Source organism: Gordionus sp. m RMFG-2023, chromosome 2, assembly GCF_954871325.1.
Source record: "Gordionus sp. m RMFG-2023 chromosome 2, tfGorSpeb1-WG-v2, whole genome shotgun sequence".
Taxonomy (NCBI): domain Eukaryota; kingdom Metazoa; phylum Nematomorpha; class Gordioida; order Chordodea; family Parachordodidae; genus Gordionus; species Gordionus sp. m RMFG-2023.
The window spans coordinates 22,675,869-22,697,769 of NC_088776.1; the positions used below are offsets into that span (position 1 = coordinate 22,675,869).

The 21,901-nt window shown below is 24.7% G+C and overlaps 1 protein-coding gene across 1 annotated transcript; it reads left to right on the forward strand.

The window, feature by feature from the left end:
• Nucleotides 1-635: 635 nt before the first annotated feature.
• LOC135925239 (neurocalcin homolog) lies at nucleotides 636-21,576 on the forward strand. Its single transcript, XM_065460467.1, has 2 exons — nucleotides 636-1,187; nucleotides 20,954-21,576. Exons 1-2 carry the CDS (start codon nucleotides 810-812, stop codon nucleotides 21,266-21,268), a joined length of 693 nt encoding a protein of 230 aa, XP_065316539.1. The 5' UTR covers nucleotides 636-809; the 3' UTR covers nucleotides 21,269-21,576.
• Nucleotides 21,577-21,901: the final 325 nt, after the last annotated feature.

The following is a 21,901-nucleotide window of genomic DNA, read 5'->3' on the forward strand; positions in this document are numbered from 1 at the left end:
TCAAAAATAACAGTCCGGTTTTGCAAAAACAATGATAAGATTTGGTTTGAGTTTATAAAATATGTTTCGGTTCCTAAGCCTGGCTATATTTCTATTGGTTTATTGATAAATGAGAGACGAATAAAGTAATATATTTAAATAGATTTTGGATATATGAAAATTCTACTCCTAAGGTATCACATCAACCTTAGTCTTGTGTATTCTAGTAAAGAAATAAATTGAACTTGACAGCATCTTTTTGATAGTTAGGTTGATAATTTAAATTTAATCTAAATTTCATTATCAGGGCTTCAATAACGACTAAAACTAAACTACTATAAAAATATTTATTGAAAATGTATTTTAAAAAAAACTAAAGGAAGTGGAAAAGAAAAAATCGATATTTTCATTACGATTAATCTGTATATTATATGTTTTTTTACACGTAAATTTTTTTAGATAAAATATCATTTTCTTTTACTCAATAATATATTCAATTCTATATAATAAATAAACAATTATATCCCTATTTAAGTATAAAAATTTATACCTGCAAAAAATAGAATATAAACAAATTTTTTGCTTTGCATATATTTTACTATAAAATTAAAAAAAAAAAAATATTAGATATAAGCATAATTATTTATAATCCATGTAATAAAATATTATATAAATAAAAATTTGAAAATTTTGTATGTCCGAAAATTATTTTAATAATTAACATTTGCACCATCTGAAATCTTTTTAGATATAAAATTTTAAATCCAAGATACCAATTTCCTTAATTCTGCCTAAAAATTAAAACAAAGTTACCAATTAGATAAAAGATAATGGGTAAAAACAATAGCAAACTCAAGCCAGAAGTGATAGAAGATCTCAAAGAATCAACGGAATTTTCAGATACGGAGATAAGAGAATGGTACAGAGGTTTTCTTAAGGATTGTCCCCAGGGTAACTTGACGGTGGAAGAATTCAAAAAAATTTATGGAAATTTTTTTCCATACGGTGATGCCTCGAAATTTGCCGAACACGTATTCAGAACCTTCGATTCTAATGGAGATGGAACAATTGATTTTAGAGAATTTCTTACGGCTTTGAGTGTCACTTCCAGAGGAAGACTGGAAGATAAGCTTTCGTGGGCCTTTAGTATGTACGATTTAGACAAAGATGGTTCCATATCTAAGCAGGAGATGCTGGAGATTGTCACGGTATATGTATATGTATATAACGAACTTTTTTTGTCGGGATTTTATAACAAGATTTAGATGGTTTATTTTGTTGGCTTAATATCATATACAGCTGATCAGTTTTATTTTATTTAAATTAAAGATATTACATTATTAAAAAAAATGAGAAAATATAATTTACTAGCGTCCTAAATTCTACTCATTTTTGTTTTTTGATTTCTCTAGAACACTAAACAACTCTTTTAATATTCATTTAACTATAACTTATAACTATATTATTTTGGTATTGTAAAAATTTAAGCTTAAAAGATTCAAAGGTATAAATAAATACTTTGTATTCTATCATAATGAAATGATGAATCTTGCTAATTTAATAAAGAATGCTCGATGCATAATCCCTTAATTATCATTATAAATATCTTACCCTAATAGAAATTGTTGTCAGTCAAAATTATTGTTATTTTAATATTTTATTTGTTTACACTAGTTGTTATAATTGAATAATATCCTTATATATAATTTATTTATTGCCAGATCCTAAAAAGGTAGCATCAAAACCAATTAAAAAATCTATTAACTTCATAAAAATATAAAACATATTATATACAACACAGCACGATTGCTAAACTACATTATACTACCCGAAAAAAATAAGATTTAAATAATATTGGTAGAAATTTGATAGATATAAGTTTCGATTTCATATTCATCTAAATCTGGAAGAAGCTCTAAGAAATTTTTATATATCTTTATTTTAAAGCTATATAAGGAATTTAAATAAGTTAGACATTAAAGCGAATCCTATTTTAACGGTAAGGGGAATATGAAATATTTTAATTTGAATTCATTTATTGAGGGCAATTTTTATATTGAAAATAATTTAACCGGAGATGTATTTAGCATGTGTAGATTACTACTCTATGAAATTAAGATAAATTCTGCCATAAACTTGGTGAGTTTATTTTTTAATTTATTTATACAAAAAATCAATATAAATCAAATTACAAATAACGTTCACATCATCGTTGTTCGGAATTTATATCGTGGTAATCTACACATGCTGGAATACATAGCTGGGCAAATAAGATTTTTCAAATTTAAATCGTTTTCAGTAAATTATTTAAAATAATAATTTATAATTCCATGTATGATTTCATGTCACAATATGACATGTATACATTATAACATCAGTGTTGTTAAATGCTACTTTTTACAGTAGTGGGGTGCCGCTAACGCTATTAGAAAAAAATGTAATTTGCTATAGCAATCGCTATTTTTCCAAAAAAGTAGCGCGCGATTAGCCACCTTTTTCTAGAGTAGCTTCGTTACTTTTTGTAGAACTTTATCAAAATACTTTTAAATATATCTTTTATATATCTAGTCTATGTCCATAAAACATTTAAAATTCAAACATGTAAATATGTTGATATAAAAATATGACTAAATATGTAAAATTTATATATTATTTATTTTTATAGCATTTCAATAATAAAATCAACTCTATATTATCATCTCCAAATCTAGAGCGGCGATCAGAAAGTATAAGTTTGTCTTACTAAATAATCGTTCAATAGTAGCACTTGAGGGCAATGCGGTATTTAGTTTCTAAACTTATTATATAAGAAAAATTATCAAAAATGTTCACTTGAGTATTTTAGAATTAAATGAGTCAAGAGGATGTAATAGCTACATCTTCATTGGGGTAGATTATTCACGTGTCTAGTTGCTCTTTGGATTCAATTAAGTTAATTCAAAATCAGAACGTAAAACTTTATTTTACCTTTATAATCCTAAAAATTATCAAAAATTATTACCATAACTTCTGTCAGTTGGATACTTGGTACCAAGTGATGATTTAATTAGATTGAAATAAAGGAATATCGACAAAAGAAATAGGCGAAATGTATCAATTATAAGATTAATTATGTGTTTATCAGTTAATTTTTGAGAATCACGTAGTTATGATGTTGTGTGAAATCAATTTAGTTTGAATTAAATTTGATTTATTGGACGAAGCCTTCTCTATAAAATTATCAAAATATTTTTCAATCTCTCTGTAATTTTAGGGTGGACATTTTAAATTTAAAACAATAGAATAATTTTATTAAAATTTATAAATAATAAGTTATTTTTTAGCTTATATTGCCCTTTTTATGTGTCTAAATTTAAATTTTATAAATTAATTTTTTTTAGCGGGTCAAAATATTTAGCAGATTTGGAAACGTAATTCTTGAATATCATTATCTAGTAAAATTCAAAATTTCTTCTATGTCAATCCCTATTGACGGCATTTTATATTTTAAAATAATTGATAAATTAGATTTATAAAGCAGATTTTAAAATATAATTTCAAAATTAAATTTGAGAATAATATTAAAATTAATTATCAAATTATAAATAAATTTTACTACTATTTATAGTATATATTTATTACATAAAATTTTAAAATAGTGAAGTAGCGCGCTTCTTAGCTACTCTTTAAAAAAAGCGCTAACCCTGTCACTATTTTTTTTAAGCAGCGCGCTATTTGATATCGCTGCAAAAAAGTAACGTGCTTTCGTTACGAACTGCTTTAACAACTCTGATATGTAAAGAATTTAAAAAATTTCAAGGGCAAAATACCATAAAGATTACGGTTAAAATATTACAAAGCGGCCAAAATTTTGAAAAAAAAATAACCTTATGAAATAGGTAAAAGCTAAAGCTTATATTATTGATTAAATTTGTTTAAAATATAATAAAATAGCTCGAAGTTACACTAGTGAAGTGTATGAATTTACAAAAAAATAGTATTAAATCGAATAGGATATATAAGAAAACTTTAAGGAAATTATAAAAGATTTTATTCTTTCTTTTTAGGAATTAGGTAAAATGGATCTGTTTAGAGGTCTGCAATGGGCGGGGTTTTAGCCAAAAAGGCCGGCCACTCGTTATTTTGAAATGTATTTAACCCGTCCACCCGCTCACTTATAATATTTTTTTAAAAATTTACCCGCCCGTCCTATCTATAAATTTTGTTCAACCCGCCCGCCTAATGTTTAAGAATTATTTTAATTGCTGGTTCGGCTCTTTATTTATTTATTTAAATGTATTTTTAATTAAACATATATAATAAGCAATATTATGAAATAAAAATATTTTTATTAAATTGAAGTCTGTTCTGAAATCAAAAATATTTTTGGAATTATAAGGTTAAAAAAAAAATTGGTTCTTATATAATTTAAAATTATAATGTAAGAATAATCACGCATCCACATTTTCTGGATTCAAGTAAGTTCTTTTTTTTCGATATCTTCCAACAATTCAAAAGCCTCGTAAAAAATGATAGTTGCTGGAATAGCTATAATTTTTCTTGATTGAAAATATATATCGAAATTTTCTTTTTATTTTCAAAATACACTCACACACATTCAAATCAAACTAATATTTTTAAATTCAAAATACCATTGGGTATAACTATTTTGGGAATGAGATGCCTATTTAAAAAAAATTTTTAGTCCACTGAACCCATGGTTTCTATTTTTAACCCGTCCTCCAACCTGAACCGAAGGAGAATATTTCTAAAAGAAATTTAAGGTTCATGACACAATAATCGAATTAAAAATCTAAATTAAAATACCTCCAAACCTCTAATATTCTAATAATAAATTGAATTTCAAGAAAGAGCTCATATAACTTAGCAAATATTGAATAATATTCAATTCAAGTCTTTATATAAAAAAAAATTTATTCTATAATTTACTAATTCATTTTGTTTTGAGATTCTAAGAGGTGATAAACAATATTATAAATAAAGATAGTTTATTTATACCTAATATACACATAATATGGTATAAAGGTGAAAACTAATGAAAATATTGAGATTATTCAAATTTTAATTTTATTATATAAAGTTATTTAATATTAAAATTTTCTAAGACTTATTTAATCACACATTACTAAAAATCCGATAAAAAAATGGCACAATATCGAAATTTAATTATATCTTTTATAGTTTAATTTTTATAAATAATAAACATTGTTACAATATTTAAAAATATATATTTTAGATAATTAATTCCCCTATATAAAGAATAACTTATAACATAAGTCATAACCCTTATTTATATTGCATATAAATATACTTCAACTTATTACATAAAGCAAATAATTTAGTATGAAATATATATAACATGCTAAAATCATTATTACTTTATTAGTAAGGTCAAACTATATGGTTTTGGATAATAAAATTCTCTGAATTATTTAAAGAAAAAATATTGTTTTTATCGATAAATCATAAAATCCCTAGACATTTGATTTATATATTTGTATAAAATCTAATTGAATTAACCTATTATTCTTTAAAAAAATCTAAATTTCTTATTTTTAATTCTAATTTTGTTTTTTAATCTTAATTTATGTCAAATCATATATAATCATTATGAATTTTCAATGTCAACAACTGACTAAACAAAGTAATTTCTCAGTAAAGATTACATTGATTGAATCTAATTGAAGGCTTTCCCAGAATAAAATCTCAATTGAAAAAAGTTGTCATTTGTCTTGCCCAAAGTCTATATGAAATGAGAAGGGGTAAGAAAATTGAATTCAGGCCGTTTTAATTTCAATTTTTAATGACCTGGGTTAATCGATTTTTTTAATGCGCTGGACTTGGACTTAAGAAAATTTTCTTTAATATCGCTGATTTTATAGATAAATAATTTTCCCAATATATTGGCTACACTATAATTTTTTTTTACTTTCGATAAATTCAAAAATGAATAAATTTAACAAATTAAAATGTGGAATAAAAATTACATAAATACTATCTTATGTTAGCGACATTAGGGGAGACCGGAAATAATGTATTCCCGGGGTAGGTATTTCCTTCTTTAATAATTTAAAAACTAATAAACTTTGAATTGAAATTCAAATAAAATATGTATTTTAATAAGGTGCTTTAGGTCTAAAAATATTACGGACACAATATTTTTGATAATTTAATATCTTCAAATTAAATTTTAATTAATTGTGAAGATCTGGGGAAGGTTTTGGCGGGGTACGTATTAGCTATCTTTAAGCATGGATTATTTTGATTAAAAAAAATTAAATCATTAGAAACCACTAGTTTGTCTAGGGCCATGAATGACAATGTAGATGATTGATTTATTTTTTGTAAATTATGTGACAGTTTTAAATTACAAGTTCTTCCGGGTGATTTATAATATCGATGAACCTAATAAATTTAACATATCTGACAATTTATTTTTATTTATTTACTTATAATTAACATTATAAAAAAAAAATTTATATCTATAAATAAAGAAGCGTTATAACACGCAACGCGAAAGGTTAATAGGTAACCTGGATGTTTTTCATAATTCTTAAATTTTTGTTTTTTTAATATTCATATTATTCAAAAATTGAAAGATTTTTTTTTAAATATTAATTTCTCCCGTAGAGATATAATGTATATTTTGAAAAAATTGCTTTGTTTATTTTTTATAGCACTTCGGAAAGTAGATCTTAAATTGTTTTAAAAGTAATTACGTTTAATATGTAATCCTATGAACTATTTATTATATAAACCAGACAAAATAATTTTATACTAAAAGAATATATTTTTATATAAATAATATACCAAATCAAAGTATATATCTTTATTTATCAAATGTGTAAGCTTTATAACACAAAATTAACTATTAGTATTCCCACCCTCCTTATTTAATTAAGATTTGGGGCTGGTCAGAGGTATGTATAACCATTTATATCAATAGAATTATAACTTTTATACAATATTTTTATGTTTATTTATATAATATTCCATTTAAAAAAATTATTAGGACATAAAATCTTAGGATTTCAGTGTTTTTTTCTTAATCCTTATTAACAATGAATATATTGATTATACTAGTGTTATAAACGAATGCATTCATTGCGTTCGTGAACGAAGTTCGTTTTTTTGAAAAAAATGGTAAACGGCGTTCCTTTTATTTTTGACGAACTTTGAACGTGAACGCGTTCCTTTTTTATGACAAACGTGTTCGAATTTAACGTTCGTTCAATTTTTTATTTTTATTTATTTGAAAAATTTAATATTAATCCGAATTTTTTAAAAATTATATTTTATAATTAACTGTTTTTCCTTTTCACATTTCAATTTTTTTTAAAATACCATTATTATAGTTTATTAATTTGAATTAGAGATCTGCAAAGTTAGGATGGGCCCGAGTCCGGCCCAAATGGGCTTTGGGCCGGGCTCGGGCCTAATTCTATTTAAAATAATCGGGTTCGGGACGGGCTGGGCCGGGCCTAATATTTTTAAAAAAATTTGGGCCGGGTCGTTGGACTTTGGAAATTTTTTTAAATTTATTTAAATTTATCAATTTTATATTAAATTTTTTATGCAAAACAAAAATATTTGATTTTATTTATTGTAACTAAACGACATATAACATATGTCTTTTATTTTGAGTAATTATAAAGATTAATTTCTATATTTAAATAAATTCGGGCCGGGCTGGATCGGTAAATTTTTCTAAAAAAAATTTCGGGCCGGGCCGGGCTTGAAAAATTAGGCCCGATGCAGATTACTAATTTGAATATTATTGTTTATATTTTAATTTAATAGATTATCATAAGCATGGATATTATTATTTCATCATCATTATCTGATTCTAAAAATTCAAAATCAAATGAATTAACATTGCCATGGCTCAAATATGATAAATATTTTACAGTAACATCCTATACTGAAGAAACTAATTCAATACTTATCAAATATAAAATGTGTCCATTACACCAGTTTCAAAATCTTCAAGTTCCAATTTAAAACGACATTTGATTGTAAAATTAATTATTTTATATAATATAACTAAATAAAATAATTTGAAGAAAAAATGCATTTAAGGTTATTTGACCCCAACAATAACTATAGTTATTTTAAAATTAAAAAAATTAGTGGCCTAAATTATGGTCAACTATTTAGACGCATTATTCAATGGGATTAATAAATGGCATTAAACCTATCATTATCAAATTAATTACATATATTTTATTTATTTAAAGATTTGAACATATATACGAAGATCAATATGTTCTTTCTGCAGTTAAACATCCAATATTCAAGCTTCAATGGCCATGGATAAAACTTCCACAGGACGAACCTATATAAAATAAACTTATAGCGTTTTTGAAAAAATGCAATGAAAACCCTATAGAAATGATAATGCAAGAACTGTTAATTTGGAGATATCCTTTTTTTTGATGAGTAAGTAAAGGATGGATAACTTATCTCAATTTTTTGAAGCAAAGAACAAAACAATGAATGTTTTTAATAAATTCTCCACGTTAAAAGATCTGTTTATTAAGTATAATACCGCAATCCCCTCATCTGCCCCTGTAGAGCGCGTTTTTAGTATAGCTAATGCCGTATTAACTGCCAAGTGTTCTTGTCTATCAGATAAAAATTTTGAAAAACAATTGTTATTAAAATTTAATAAGAAAAGTTTTTATAAATAAAAATATCTTTTTATTCGCATTGTATTTATAATTATATTATTAAAATAAATTATATTATATTTTAACATTGCTAATTGTGTTAAAAAATATAAGACATTTATTTATATTAAATTAAATTTTAAAAAAAATTTATCATAAAATTTTGAACGAACGTGAACGCATTCATGAACGTGTTCCTTTTTTTTGAAAGTGAACGTGAATAAGAACGCGTTTGATTTTTGTTAACGAACGTTGAACGCGAACGCGTTTCATTTTTTTAGAAATGTTTACAGCACTAGATTATACAATTAAAATATGTTTTTATAGAATCCTATGTATGATCTTATATGTCCTATTACTACTATAAAAACTAAATATTTATCATACTAGACAAGCAAGACACAGTTACCCTTTGATATATAGTAAATATTTTTTGTTATTTTTTACATTTATCAAGGTTTTTAAAAGTACGGCTCGATATGCTAGGGTTTTCAATATGCGGGATGGGTCAAAATTGGAGAATTTTTTTTATATAATCTGGATCAGGCCTATATTATTTTATTAATACAGTTAGCTCTAAAAATACAATTCTAAGTATCTGTTTGATTTCATCAAAGAACGCGTCTGATATCTAATTCGTTTCAACAAAATAAATTGACATAAAAAAAAATCCTCGAGAACTAGGCTCTAATTTAATACTTGCTGCGTTTTGGTATAGATCTATTGCTGAACCACTATTCCCATTTTAAAAATAACGATCTTATATATATGTGATAACAGGATTCGAAATCTCTCTCAGAATTCGTATCTCACATAGCATTCTCGATCTCGAATTCCAAAGTTTTTTCGGAATTTGCTAAAAACCATGAGGTTTCGGAATTAAAAGCAGCGTTTTAGAATCATGAAAATTATAAAAATATAAACATCAATCTTTGAATGAACAAATTGATAATTAATATAGAATTTTAAAACAATATTTTATCTAAAAAATGTTTCTTAAAATATTTATTTTAAAATTAATTTAAAAAAAGTACTATTATAGAATAAATTATAACTATTTTTATCTAAAAAATTTATAATTTTGATTATATAAGAAATGTTTTTTTTATCATAATGGCTATAAATCTTTCATCGCAAAGTGACGTTGAATTATTTGGAAAAATTTAATCTATATTGAAAAACTTTTTGTGGTAATTTAAAATTTATTATTTACTCCATTAGAAAAATACGTTAATTTTTAAACTACATGATTCTGAATTGGGTGGAAATATTTATTTTGCTTAAAAATTTCAATTTTTTTCTATATAATAAAGAAGAATAATACTGTGCATTTCAAATTCAAAGGACTCATCTAATAGTCAAAACTACTTTTTTTCCTCGAGAAGAAAAGAAAATGGGCACTATCAATTTTAAACTACCCTAAAATATTTTGTAACAGTGATCTACTAACCAAAAATTAATATTCGGTCTAAAATAAAATTTGTTAAAATTTTTTACATTTAAAAAGTAGTTAACGTTTGTTATATGGGTTATAATTTTCATAGCTAATTATTAGGGTAAAAGAAACTAATTCTTATATTTTTTATTTGGTCATAAGCTAAGAGATGTTAATCAAAACTTTACAAACTATTTTAAATAAATATGTTATAAATTATTATATCATATTATTAATCTCCCTAAATTTATATTTAAAATTAACCATTTTATAAATAAAATATTTGTTCTTTAAGCTAAAATAAGTATCAATTTGTTCATTCAAAGATTGAAGGCTGTTCATATTTAAAACAAATTGTTCGACATTCGATTCAATATTATTCAATTCGATTAGTATTTTATGCGAATACAAATAAGAAAATATACATATTATTTATAGAATAATTTTATATTTGATAGAATTATTCGAATAAAATAATTTTATAATGTTCTTAAATATTGGCAAGCTTTGGGAAATTTTTTAAAATATTTGTAGCATTTATTTAATAATATGTTCCTAGTGGAGGAATTATGAACTGTTTACGTTTATTTGTACTTCTGTGTTAAACTAAAATTTTATTATTAAATATGGGCGAACAAAATTTGGACAAAATTTAAAATTGAACTAATATTATATGCATAATTAATATTTTTATCTGAAACATGAGCCCGGTGACCAAAGCTCGGCTTTTAAATAAACAAACCCGGGCCGAGCCTAAAAAATATTTTAACAACCAGGGTGTAGCCGGGTCAATTTTTTATATACCCGGTTTGCATAGAATGATGATTTACTTTTAATATTTAAATTTCCATTTCAAAATCATTTATATCTCTCGTTAAAAAATACTTAACTATTTAATAAAAGAAAAGTAAATTATCTTTAAGTTATTACTAATAATAATTTTTATTTTTAGTCAAATTAGACAATTTTAAACTGTCCATATATACTTTTCACTATACTAGGTAAGTAAAATAGTTATTATTAGGAGACTAATTTATAATTTTAATCTTTAACCAAAAATTTCGTGAACTATGAGAAAATAATATAATAATCAAATTTCAATAATAATAACAAGTAAATTTTTTACATAGATCATTAAATTTTATAAATTATTATATAATAACTTAAAATATAACCAGCCACATTATTTTTTTTACTTAAATATTTTACTGCACTAGGCAAATAAAATAATTATTAATTTAGAGACTAATTATTATCGTTTTTATTTTTAGTTCAATAAAGCATACAACATTACAAAATAAAATACATTTCGCCAAAACACACACTTTTTCTTTAATATTTAGTTAAAAATAATCTTCATTTTAGAATGAAGAAAATGTAAAAGTTATTAAATACTAATTGATTTTATATTAGCTAAATAAAGTAGCTTATTTGTATATTTTTTCGGGCCAAATTTTTTTTAAAACCTATGCCATAAATAAAAAAAATTATATATACACTCGGGACGGGTCGAAAAATTTTTTTTAATAATTAATACGGACCGGAATGGCCTTAAAAAAATTTTTGGGAATCTGGGCCGGGCCAAAATATATTTTTTTACAAACTCGTGCTTGATCGATTAGTACCTCTGCAAGTCTCTAATTTTTATTAAGTTTATTTTACATACATTTAACTTTTTCTATATTATATTTACTAAAAAATTTCTATATGCACAGTTTTGCTTCTATTTTTATCTACTAGATTAAACTTGCTCATCTTTTATATGGATAGAATAATTTTTATTAATATAATCCTTTTTTTTGTAAATTTGAAATAAAAAAAATCGAATCAAATAATAATTTTTATTATTTGTTCGAATACCAATAACACAATTATTCAATTGAATTTTCGAATAGAATACGAATAGTATAGTTACATTCCAAATCTCTATAGTTTTTGATTCCTAAAAAAAATGTGTGGATTGAGATTTCGAATTTGGGATTGATATCTCTTATATAGGTTGTATGTACATGAAACATTATTATTCATTGCCTGATTTATTTAGGATAATTAACATTTAAAATTCGTCCTTATTTTGATAATCTTTCCTATTATTCCGACGTATAATAAGATTTGACATGGGCGATGAAAGGTCTAAAACACCAAATATTTATGCCAAGAAGGTATAGTTGTCATCGTTTAATAATAAATGGAAATTCGAAATGTAAAAAAATTTTATGCAAATATTTTTTAATATTTATGCGAGATATTTATTAAATATTTATAAGCAGACAACTTAATTTTTATAATGGATATTGCATGCAATTAAAAGGACTAAACGACGCATAATACTATAATATGACGACTATGCACGAGGGAAATTTTAAAAAAATAAATAACTAAATAAACATCTGAAAACTAAAAATAAAATCACTAAAAAAATTTATTTTTATCTAATAAAGATTTACTATAATACAATATCATAATTAGTCAAATATCAATTCATTATATGTAACAAGTGTTCGAGCATTAGTACTTCAAGGGCTGTCTGATTCAATGATCAACTGTGTCGACATGCTCAAGTGTCAAGTAATCTATTGCGAAGTATAGAGTATTACTGATTCTCATTAAGAGTTTTCAAGAGCAAATGTCGTATGATTAAGTAGTGCGTGATTAAATTTCATCTGTTTTAGTGACACTAAGCGATTTACATACCTCTGCATATAATTTAACGATCTAACAATGCAACTAAGTTTTCTTTGCAAATATATATTTCTTTATCAAAGATAAATTTGATAATTTTTTCCTGATATTTAAACTTATACTTCTAAATAGAATTTATATAAAGAGATTAATATATGTCACACTTCTCTAAGCTTGTATAATAAAGTTAGTGCGAATACCTGAGCTGATGGTGTGATAATAATGATCTGTAAGATAAAAAATATATTAACACTTCTTAAAGTTTATAAGAAGTATCTGTCTAATTTTCATTTAGGCGCAAATGGCATATTGATCGTAAACATGCAAACCAGATTAAGCTCAGACCTCAAAACTTTTTTTTCAATTTAATAATTATAATACAAGTATTTGTTTTTACAAAACGGATTAGATAAAACTAGCATTTTATTTTACAATGCGTGAGTTTAACTTAATAAATCATTAACATAATTGACCGATCTTTATCAGGTTGATTACCTTGAATTCTTAAATATTCGAATACTACTATGACTAGGAAATTGAGCATGGAAACATTCAAAATTAAATCTTAAACATAAAATCCACATACTTTCAAGGACATTGAATAAAATAAATTATTCAGAAAATTTCAATAAAAAAAATTTGAATTAAAAAAAGGGATTTTTTTTATCAATGTATAATATATAATTAACAAATCATTACACTAGCAATTTATACGATCATATAATGGAATGCAAAAATTAATTCATAAGCATAATATTTCTTCAAATAAAATAAGAAATTAAACTAAGTGGTTTTATATTTATATATTATTGTTTTTTTTTAAATTTTAGGTAAAACTAGTTGGAGCTGAAATGATTTAATTAAGTTTAGAAACTCAAAATGAGGACAAAATTAAATGGATAAAAGAATAAGAATTGCTTAATATAAATAATTTTGATCTCTATTTCTTCATTTCCTTTATATGGCTCTTAAGTATCGATAAATATCGAGATCCAATGAATAAACAGCAACAACAAGTGTGCTAGCATTAAAATATTTAAATTGTTAAATTCAGGGGCTAAATAAGGGGGTGTACATATAAAAACAATAATATCCTCTCACAAGAAATTAATTTTAAAATTTTGCCTATAGAAAAATTTTCTTAGAAAGATTATAAATACTTTTTTGTACTTTCCCTTAATTACCTAATTTACCTAAATTCTAATTATTAATTTAATTATTCACCAAAGAAAAATTATTAAATTTATTTTCTTACCTTTTAATTTAATTTAGTCTTTTCATTCCTTATATTTATAATTATCTTTATTTTAAAAAAATTTATATAATATAAACGTCCATTTTTTAATTAAATTACATGTTTTATCTTTTGAAATATATTTGATAAAACGTTATCTTAAAAAAAATATTTATTAAATTGTTTTATTTGCATAATATAGTATATTGAAAAATATATCTTTATTTTTATAGTCAGAATTTTTGTGAAATCCGATTTTATGTTTTATATTATTTTTGAGAAATTAAGGGGTAGGGTGAACCAATTAAACAATTTTGCTGCTTCTTTTTCAGGAACTATTTTGTCTAAGAGGCACATGGAGATATGGGAGCATTGAAATAACTAAATAAGGGTTAGGGGGGGGAGGGGGGGGGGGGGGGGAGGGGGGGGAATCCTTTTTACCAAATATGACAGTATTTGTAACTATTTTTTAGCTAGTAAAGACAACCCTCTCCCCTCCCGACACTCTCCCACTCATTTCCTCTCCCCAATAATGAGGATAATAATATGTCATTCATTATAAAAAAATATTCTTTATGAAAACAAAGTATATGTTAACAATTTATTAAAATAATGAACTATAATTGAAATTTTTGAGAAAAAGGATTCTTTTAAGAAAATTCCAGTTAAATATCCTCAAAGAGGAAGCTTAGTAAATCTACCCAATAAAAATATGGTAAAAAATTCGCCAAAAAGTCCTCTCTTACAAAAATTATTGATACGTCTATATATAAGGAGCTACAGGTTTTAGTGTTATGCATTTTGAGATAAATAAAGCAACTTTACTGTAGGAAAACACCCTCCCCCCTTTTCAAAATTTATTATTTTAGTTCTAAATTAAATAACTCTTTATATTCTAAGAGTGCCAAAATAGGTTTTCCATTTGTCCTTCCTTTCTGATTCCGTTAAATATACCAGAATTTTTTTTTACCATCACTGTAGAGTAACATAATTAATCATATCATTATATTTTAGGAAAAAATAATGTTATTCAATACTCTTTAAAACAATGTCATATCTAAGATCTATCAGGGAGGGAAGGGGGGGGGGGGTTGTTTAATTATTCAAATCGAATAATTTTTTTTTTATATTTGGACAAATCGAACAATATAATATTCGTATTTGTTACTGCAGTGAACTTTATTCCCCCATGATCTCATAACGTAGAACCCACTAGGCGGTGTCCTGTAACGCAACGACCCCCCCCCCTCTCCCATTTATAAAAAGTTGCAACTTTTAATTATATTTGACAATGTTTCTTAGTTTGGCTATGACTAACCTTATCTCACTCATCACCCTTTCAGTTGCACTTCGATGGGATGATTAATAATATTTATATAAAATTAATTAATTTAAGAAAGCCAGACAGGTAAAATAAATGAATAGTTAGTTTAATTTGCATCGTCTTTACAATACTTCAAATGATATAATTGGATTTGGCCATTTTAAAAATTGTTTTAAATTTAATTTCTTTACACCATAGTTTAATTTATAAGAGAAACAAAGTTCTTCAATATCAGTTTTTTATTCATGTCTTTTAGGAGTAAAATAAAAGAAAATGGGTTTAAATTACATCGCTAAAACTTTCCGCTAGTTGTATAGCACTAAGTCTAATACAACATAATCCATTTTGTATTTTAAATTAAGTTAAAATCATGATAAATATTACCGTGTAAGTGGTAATTGGTTAGGAGAAATAGGTGATTTTTTAAATATTTTCCTCTGGTATTGTTTTAGCATTGCCATTGATATATATATATTATCAATAATTCTTGACATATTTATCAGTTCTGTTTACAGATTCATTTTCTCACATATATCTTACAAAGAGTAAGCAATAGACTCCTAAAGGGTATAGTAAAAAAAAATTCTTGGAATAGTGGGTACATCTGGGGAATTGTGTCCAAGACATATTTTCTAAACTATGTATATATACATATAATTTGTAAATCATATATAAAAATATCTACCTTAGCCCAACTCAGCTAATTATACTTGTAGCTTCATATTTATTCTTAATATCTTCAAGTTTTAGGCTTGATTGCATTTACTTTCAATGTGTTTAATTTCTAAATTCATATTTTCATCAATTTAGAAAATATATAATTACTGCATAAAAAATGCAATATATATTTTTTACATTATAAATGAGGGGATGTGGGACTATATGTAAGTGTGTATTTAAAAAAATTCGAAAAAAATGGAGAAAGGTACCTTAAATTGACGTGATGCAATTAATTCACACAATATGACCCATAATGAAGTTATTGTCATATTCCCACTCTGAAAGAAGACGTTGTGTTACTATTCTAATCATTTAAATGAAACGAATATTTGTGTTTGAATAGGCCAAGTATTAACTCTTAATACATATTTTATCTTTTAATGTTAATACACGAATGGGATGGGTAACTTGTGCCTATATAAAAAAGTATATTTTTTTGAAGAAAAGTTATCTACCCCTATACATAATTGAAACTCTTATCAACAATTTAATCTAAGTATTTAATTATAAATTTTATTATACTTTCTCGCAAATAAATATAACATTGCCAGGGTAAATATTTTCAGATATTTTAATCAATCATTTATAACTTTTAAACACTTTTTCAGTTTTTTTTTCTTCCTAAAATTTAAAATTTCACAATTTAATTTATAAAGAAATAATCAATAAATAGCAACCGTTTTTATAAATATTATTTTTAAATACCGTTGCGTTCAATTTTTGCAGAAAAATTTTTTTAAAGGGATGTAATTGGATAAAAGATAAATCTTAAAATTTTAAATTGGGATTTAGTTTGAAAAAATTTTTATTATTAAATTTGAACAAACAAAAAAATTTCCGATTAGAATACTTAATTCTTTTTTTTCAGACAATTTTGATAAACATAATATTAAATTTTTATAAATTTTAAAAGATATAGATTAGATATATCATAAAATAATATATTAGAACATAGTGAAGCATAGACGTAGGCAAGAGGAGGCTGAAAATTCTCTCTGCCAGGCACATTTGTGATTTTTTAATTAGCATTTATATTATATCACCAAAAAATTGAATTAAAAATTTTATAAAATAATGATCACTCAGTCTAAATTTTTAAAACATAGAAAATGGATTGTTCAATTAAATTGATCATCTCTAACCTAACTTCCTTTAAACGATTACAAATATCTAAAAAATGACTAGTCAATATTTTTTAGTAAAAATCAGTTTTATATTATCCCAATTTTGATTAGAAATTTAATGAAGATCCCTATGAGGAAATAATATTGGAGAATAAATTCGGTCTTCAACATATAGCTAACAGGTAGTGAACAAACTCAGGTAAAAAACTATATAGAAAGAATTGAAGAAAAATATTATATAGGGACATTGTATAATAGAAAGGTATATAAATGTAAAATACGACAAAGTCAATATTTGGGTTTGGTAAGGGTTCAGTAGCCCCCCCCCTATAAACTATAGGGTAATTTATAGTTTTAATTTAGTATGGCGATATTATTGGGGTAAAGAGAACCTATTAAAGAATTTGCAGTAGGGGGGGGGGGGGGGGTAGGAGATCCTAATTGAATAGAGTGGGTTTTTGAAATAATTAACTCCCTTAGGTAATAACTAGTGTTGTTGATTTATAAAAACGGCTAACCCATTATAGTCAAAAAATATTATGCAAGCCTGGCGATTTTGCATAAATGGCTAATATTATTTTGGTTGAAATTATTTAATATCGGCTAAATCGAGTCGTTTAACAACAGTGTAATATCTAACAAAAAAAATTTATTTTATTTTCGATTTTGTTATTTTACAATTCATAAGGTTTCCTTTCCTGCGCCTTATATATTTTTGTATCAAAAAATTAATTATTAATAAAAATTACTATTCATTTGGGATGTAAAAAAAACATAAAATACAATAATGAAAACAAAAGGAAAAAATCAAGCTTATGTCACGAAATTCTTAAATTTTAAGAATTATATTTATCAAAAAAATAGCAGTTCAAACTTATAATTAATTATAATTACTAATTAATTCTCTAAAAAGGTAATTAGTTACTATTTACATATAATTAGTGTCTACAAGTCAATTTCGATATCAAAAATCTGTAACTAATTACAGTTTTGCTAAAAAATAATCATAACTACTTTTTTTTTATATGAACTAATTGGATTTTTTGGAATGTAATAACAAAAGTAGCTAGTTCCTTTTCAAGTTGCTTTTTAAAATAATGTAGATATTTTTATTATTCCTTATCTTTATTTGATGAATTTTTAAATTAATCCGTGCTTGATGAATATAATGTCTCACTCACATCAAGCCCTCCTGTAGAACTTTTGTTTAGTCTAAAGAAAGCTTTTATTGAGAAAAACGAGCACATCTATTGATAAAGTCAAATAGAATTTATTAAGATCCTTTTTTTGTGTGCAGATAAATATTATAGTGATATTTTTCAGTTGAAATAAATATTACTGGGTTTTCAGTTACTTCCTTCAAATTTCGTAAAAATTTCTATCATTAAAACTTGCTTGTTACCAAAATTATTTTGTAGAATAAATAAATAAGTTACTGAACTAGTTACTATTTACTTTTTTTTTAAATGCAACTATAAACTGTAGTTACCTTTGAATGTAACTAGTTAGTGTTTGCAACGGTCCGGTCCGACCGGTCTTATCAGACTTTTCGGTCCTATGGGACGGTCCCGTCCAACAACACGGTCCCACGATCCGGTCCGGTCCGACCGAAGACCGATTAAAGAATATAAAAGTTCACTATAAATTGCTTTATAGTTAATGTGTATGTACATGAACATACAAAATATGATTATTTAATGCCTAACACTTTATAATATCTAATTCATCGTTTACTTTTTATATTCTTCCGTTTCATTAAATTCAATATTCACATATTGATATAATTTATATTAAATAAATTTGTATTTTAATATTCTTTTGATTAGGCATTTGTGTATAATATAATAAAAATGAATTGATGATATAATTGAAATATTAATAGGGTAGTTTAACTATTCATTTTTAATAAATTTAAATGCAGAATAAAACTTTTGTAGCTTTATAAAAAAAAAATTTAGGTGGGACCGGACCGACGGTCCCACGGTCCGGTCTTATTTGACTTGACGGTTCATCAGTCCGGTCCCATTTTAGAAAAGAAGACCGGACCGTTGCAAACACTATAACTAGTAATTGTAACTAGTCACTTAACTTTTGACAATAATAATAATGGTTCCCAATATGTATGATCTCATATTCTTTATCTACCTAGGGTGATAATTAAAAAAATAGCTTGTGGAAAAAAAATACGACCTAAAAACCTAATGGAATACCGTAGAAAAAAAGACTGAGAAATCAAAAAACTGCAGAAAAAATATCTAAAGAGAATAAAAGCTTAAAAATAAAAAACTGTGTAAAAAAATATCTATTAAAGGGAAAATACAATTGAAACAAAATATATTCTCTTAGAGGAGAAAGTTTTTTTAGATGACTTTTGATATTTAAATTCATCTTATTGTATCTGAAAAGATAAATATCTAATAAATAAGTGGGCAATAGTAACCCTTTTTTCATACATGACAGAAATAGAACAATAGCCAATATTCTAAAGAAAAAGAACGCGGTATACGTTTGAAAGCAAACTCTCTTAAAAAAAATTATGGAAAAATATAGTAAACATTTAAGAACTTTTACAAAATTTTTAAAAACCATCGGTGAATGTATAAGCTCGGTAATTATCTTAGAATAATTTATATATTTAGATTTTATATAATTATAAGAGCTAAATTGTATTGTTGACCAATTTTTTTGTATTATTTTAGGTACAAGTTTTCTTTTCATTTTTAAGGTTAAAATTAATTGAAATAAAATTGATTGTTTAAAATATCTTACATCATTTGTTCTGTAATACTATCAATAGATATATAAGCATAATTAAATATAGCCCTAATAAGCAGGATAATTATTTGTGGGAAGAAATTGAATCTTAGAAAAATAAATTTAACGAATATCATATCCAAAACTTATATAATTATATAGGAGTGAATGATAATTAAAAAAGAATTATTATTCCATTTCGAAAGATAGTAGAAACAAAAGGCGGAAATTTATCTGCTAAGGACCCGGGACTCAGATAGCATCTTGTTACCACCTGTTTGCATTGAATATATGGTGGTTATAGATTTCAATGAAGTATAAATAAAGCAATCATCATCACCGATTTCAACTTTTGGGTATAAAATTATATTAAAAATCCTCTAAACAAAAAGCTTGCCGATGTTCATCCCCTTAATTAATTCAGCAAAAAAAATTATTTAAACTTAGGATATAAAAAATATCAAAGAATGATAGAAATTATTGTAATTGTAAAATCAATATTTTTACAATTGCCAATAATTACATTGTGACTACATATTTTTTATAATTATAATATCCTTTTTTATAATTTTAATATCTCATTTTTTTTATTTAGTAATTTTTAGGTATTTTAATTATATTTATAATTGATTAATACCCAATTTGTAGAACCTAGACAAGCTACCTTTAATTGAAATAAAATTTATATAAACAGAATAGTATCATTATAGAGTTTTATATTCTCAAAGTATAAATATGAAATTTAATATCAATATAGTTAATTCGCAAAATTCATTCACGAACGAAGCCAAAGAATCTTTATACATATGCCAAAAAATTCAATAGAAATTTAAATATAGTTATGGTTCTTGGGAACACAATTATGAAATACCATTTTATTATTATAGTGTTTTAATTTTATGGTGTTTTAATATTATAATGTTTCAAATATTATAAAAGAACATTTAAATAAATAAAAATTTTGATAACAGTGACATTCTTTATTAACATTACATATTTTTTATTTAACTATTGAAAATGATACTTTATTAGGCGATTTACAAAATGGTTGGTTCTGTAATGAAAATGCCAGAAGATGAATCAACTCCAGAAAAAAGAACGGAAAAAATATTCAGGCAAATGGACCTTAATCATGACGGCTTACTATCTCTAGAAGAATTTATAAAAGGGGCTAGGAATGATCCATCTATAGTGAGATTGTTGCAATGCGGAAGTAATGGAGGGACCAATATCATAATAGATGAAGCTGATCCCCTTAGCTCTACAGGCACACCTTCTAATCACACAGGAGATAATGGATCAGTTAAAAATCCTAATTTAAGTCTATCTAAAATATCTCCTCAGTAGATAATAGTATTTTCACAATCACCTTTCTCACTTTCAAATGACAAAAATATTTATTTGTTTCTATTTGGAATTCTTAATATTGTCTTCTTTTCAATTTAATATGGATTAACCATGAATATTTTGTAAATATATGTAAATCTCAACGAATTTATAATACTTATATTCGCGGAAGTTCTATCTTAATACATATCATAAATCTTTTAAAACTAAAAAGGCCTATTCATTTAGAAATTTATGTATAAATCATAAATTGCAAAATTAAACTATCTTTTTATCATTCAATAACATATTTATAATACATTCCTCTTCGTAAATACCACAAAACCTATTATATACTATTTAAATCTATTCCTAATAAACTGGCCTATAAAAATTTCATTTATTATGCGTTTGTTTTATACTTTTAATTATAAGTAATTTACAAGATTCCCTTCTGTCAAATTATATATATGGAGAAAAATTAAATTTTATGGTTGAGATCACTTTTATATGTGGTTATACCGTCTAATATTGATATTCATACCCGTACGCTGAGCAAAGCGTACCTAGTATAAAAAAATTGGCAAGCCCTTCTTTTTTCCAATTTGTACGCCTACCTTATCTGTATTAGCAACCCTAAATGAAAATATAACC

What these genes read in the sequence shown, in the direction of transcription:
- LOC135925239 (XM_065460467.1), top strand. Translation starts at nt 810, where the DNA reads ATGGGTAAAAACAATAGCAAACTCAAGCCAGAAGTGATAGAAGATCTC. An exon ending in AGATGCTGGAGATTGTCACG is followed by an intron (nt 1,188 to 20,953) that starts GTATATGTATAT and finishes ATACTTTATTAG; the next exon opens with GCGATTTACAAAATGGTTGG.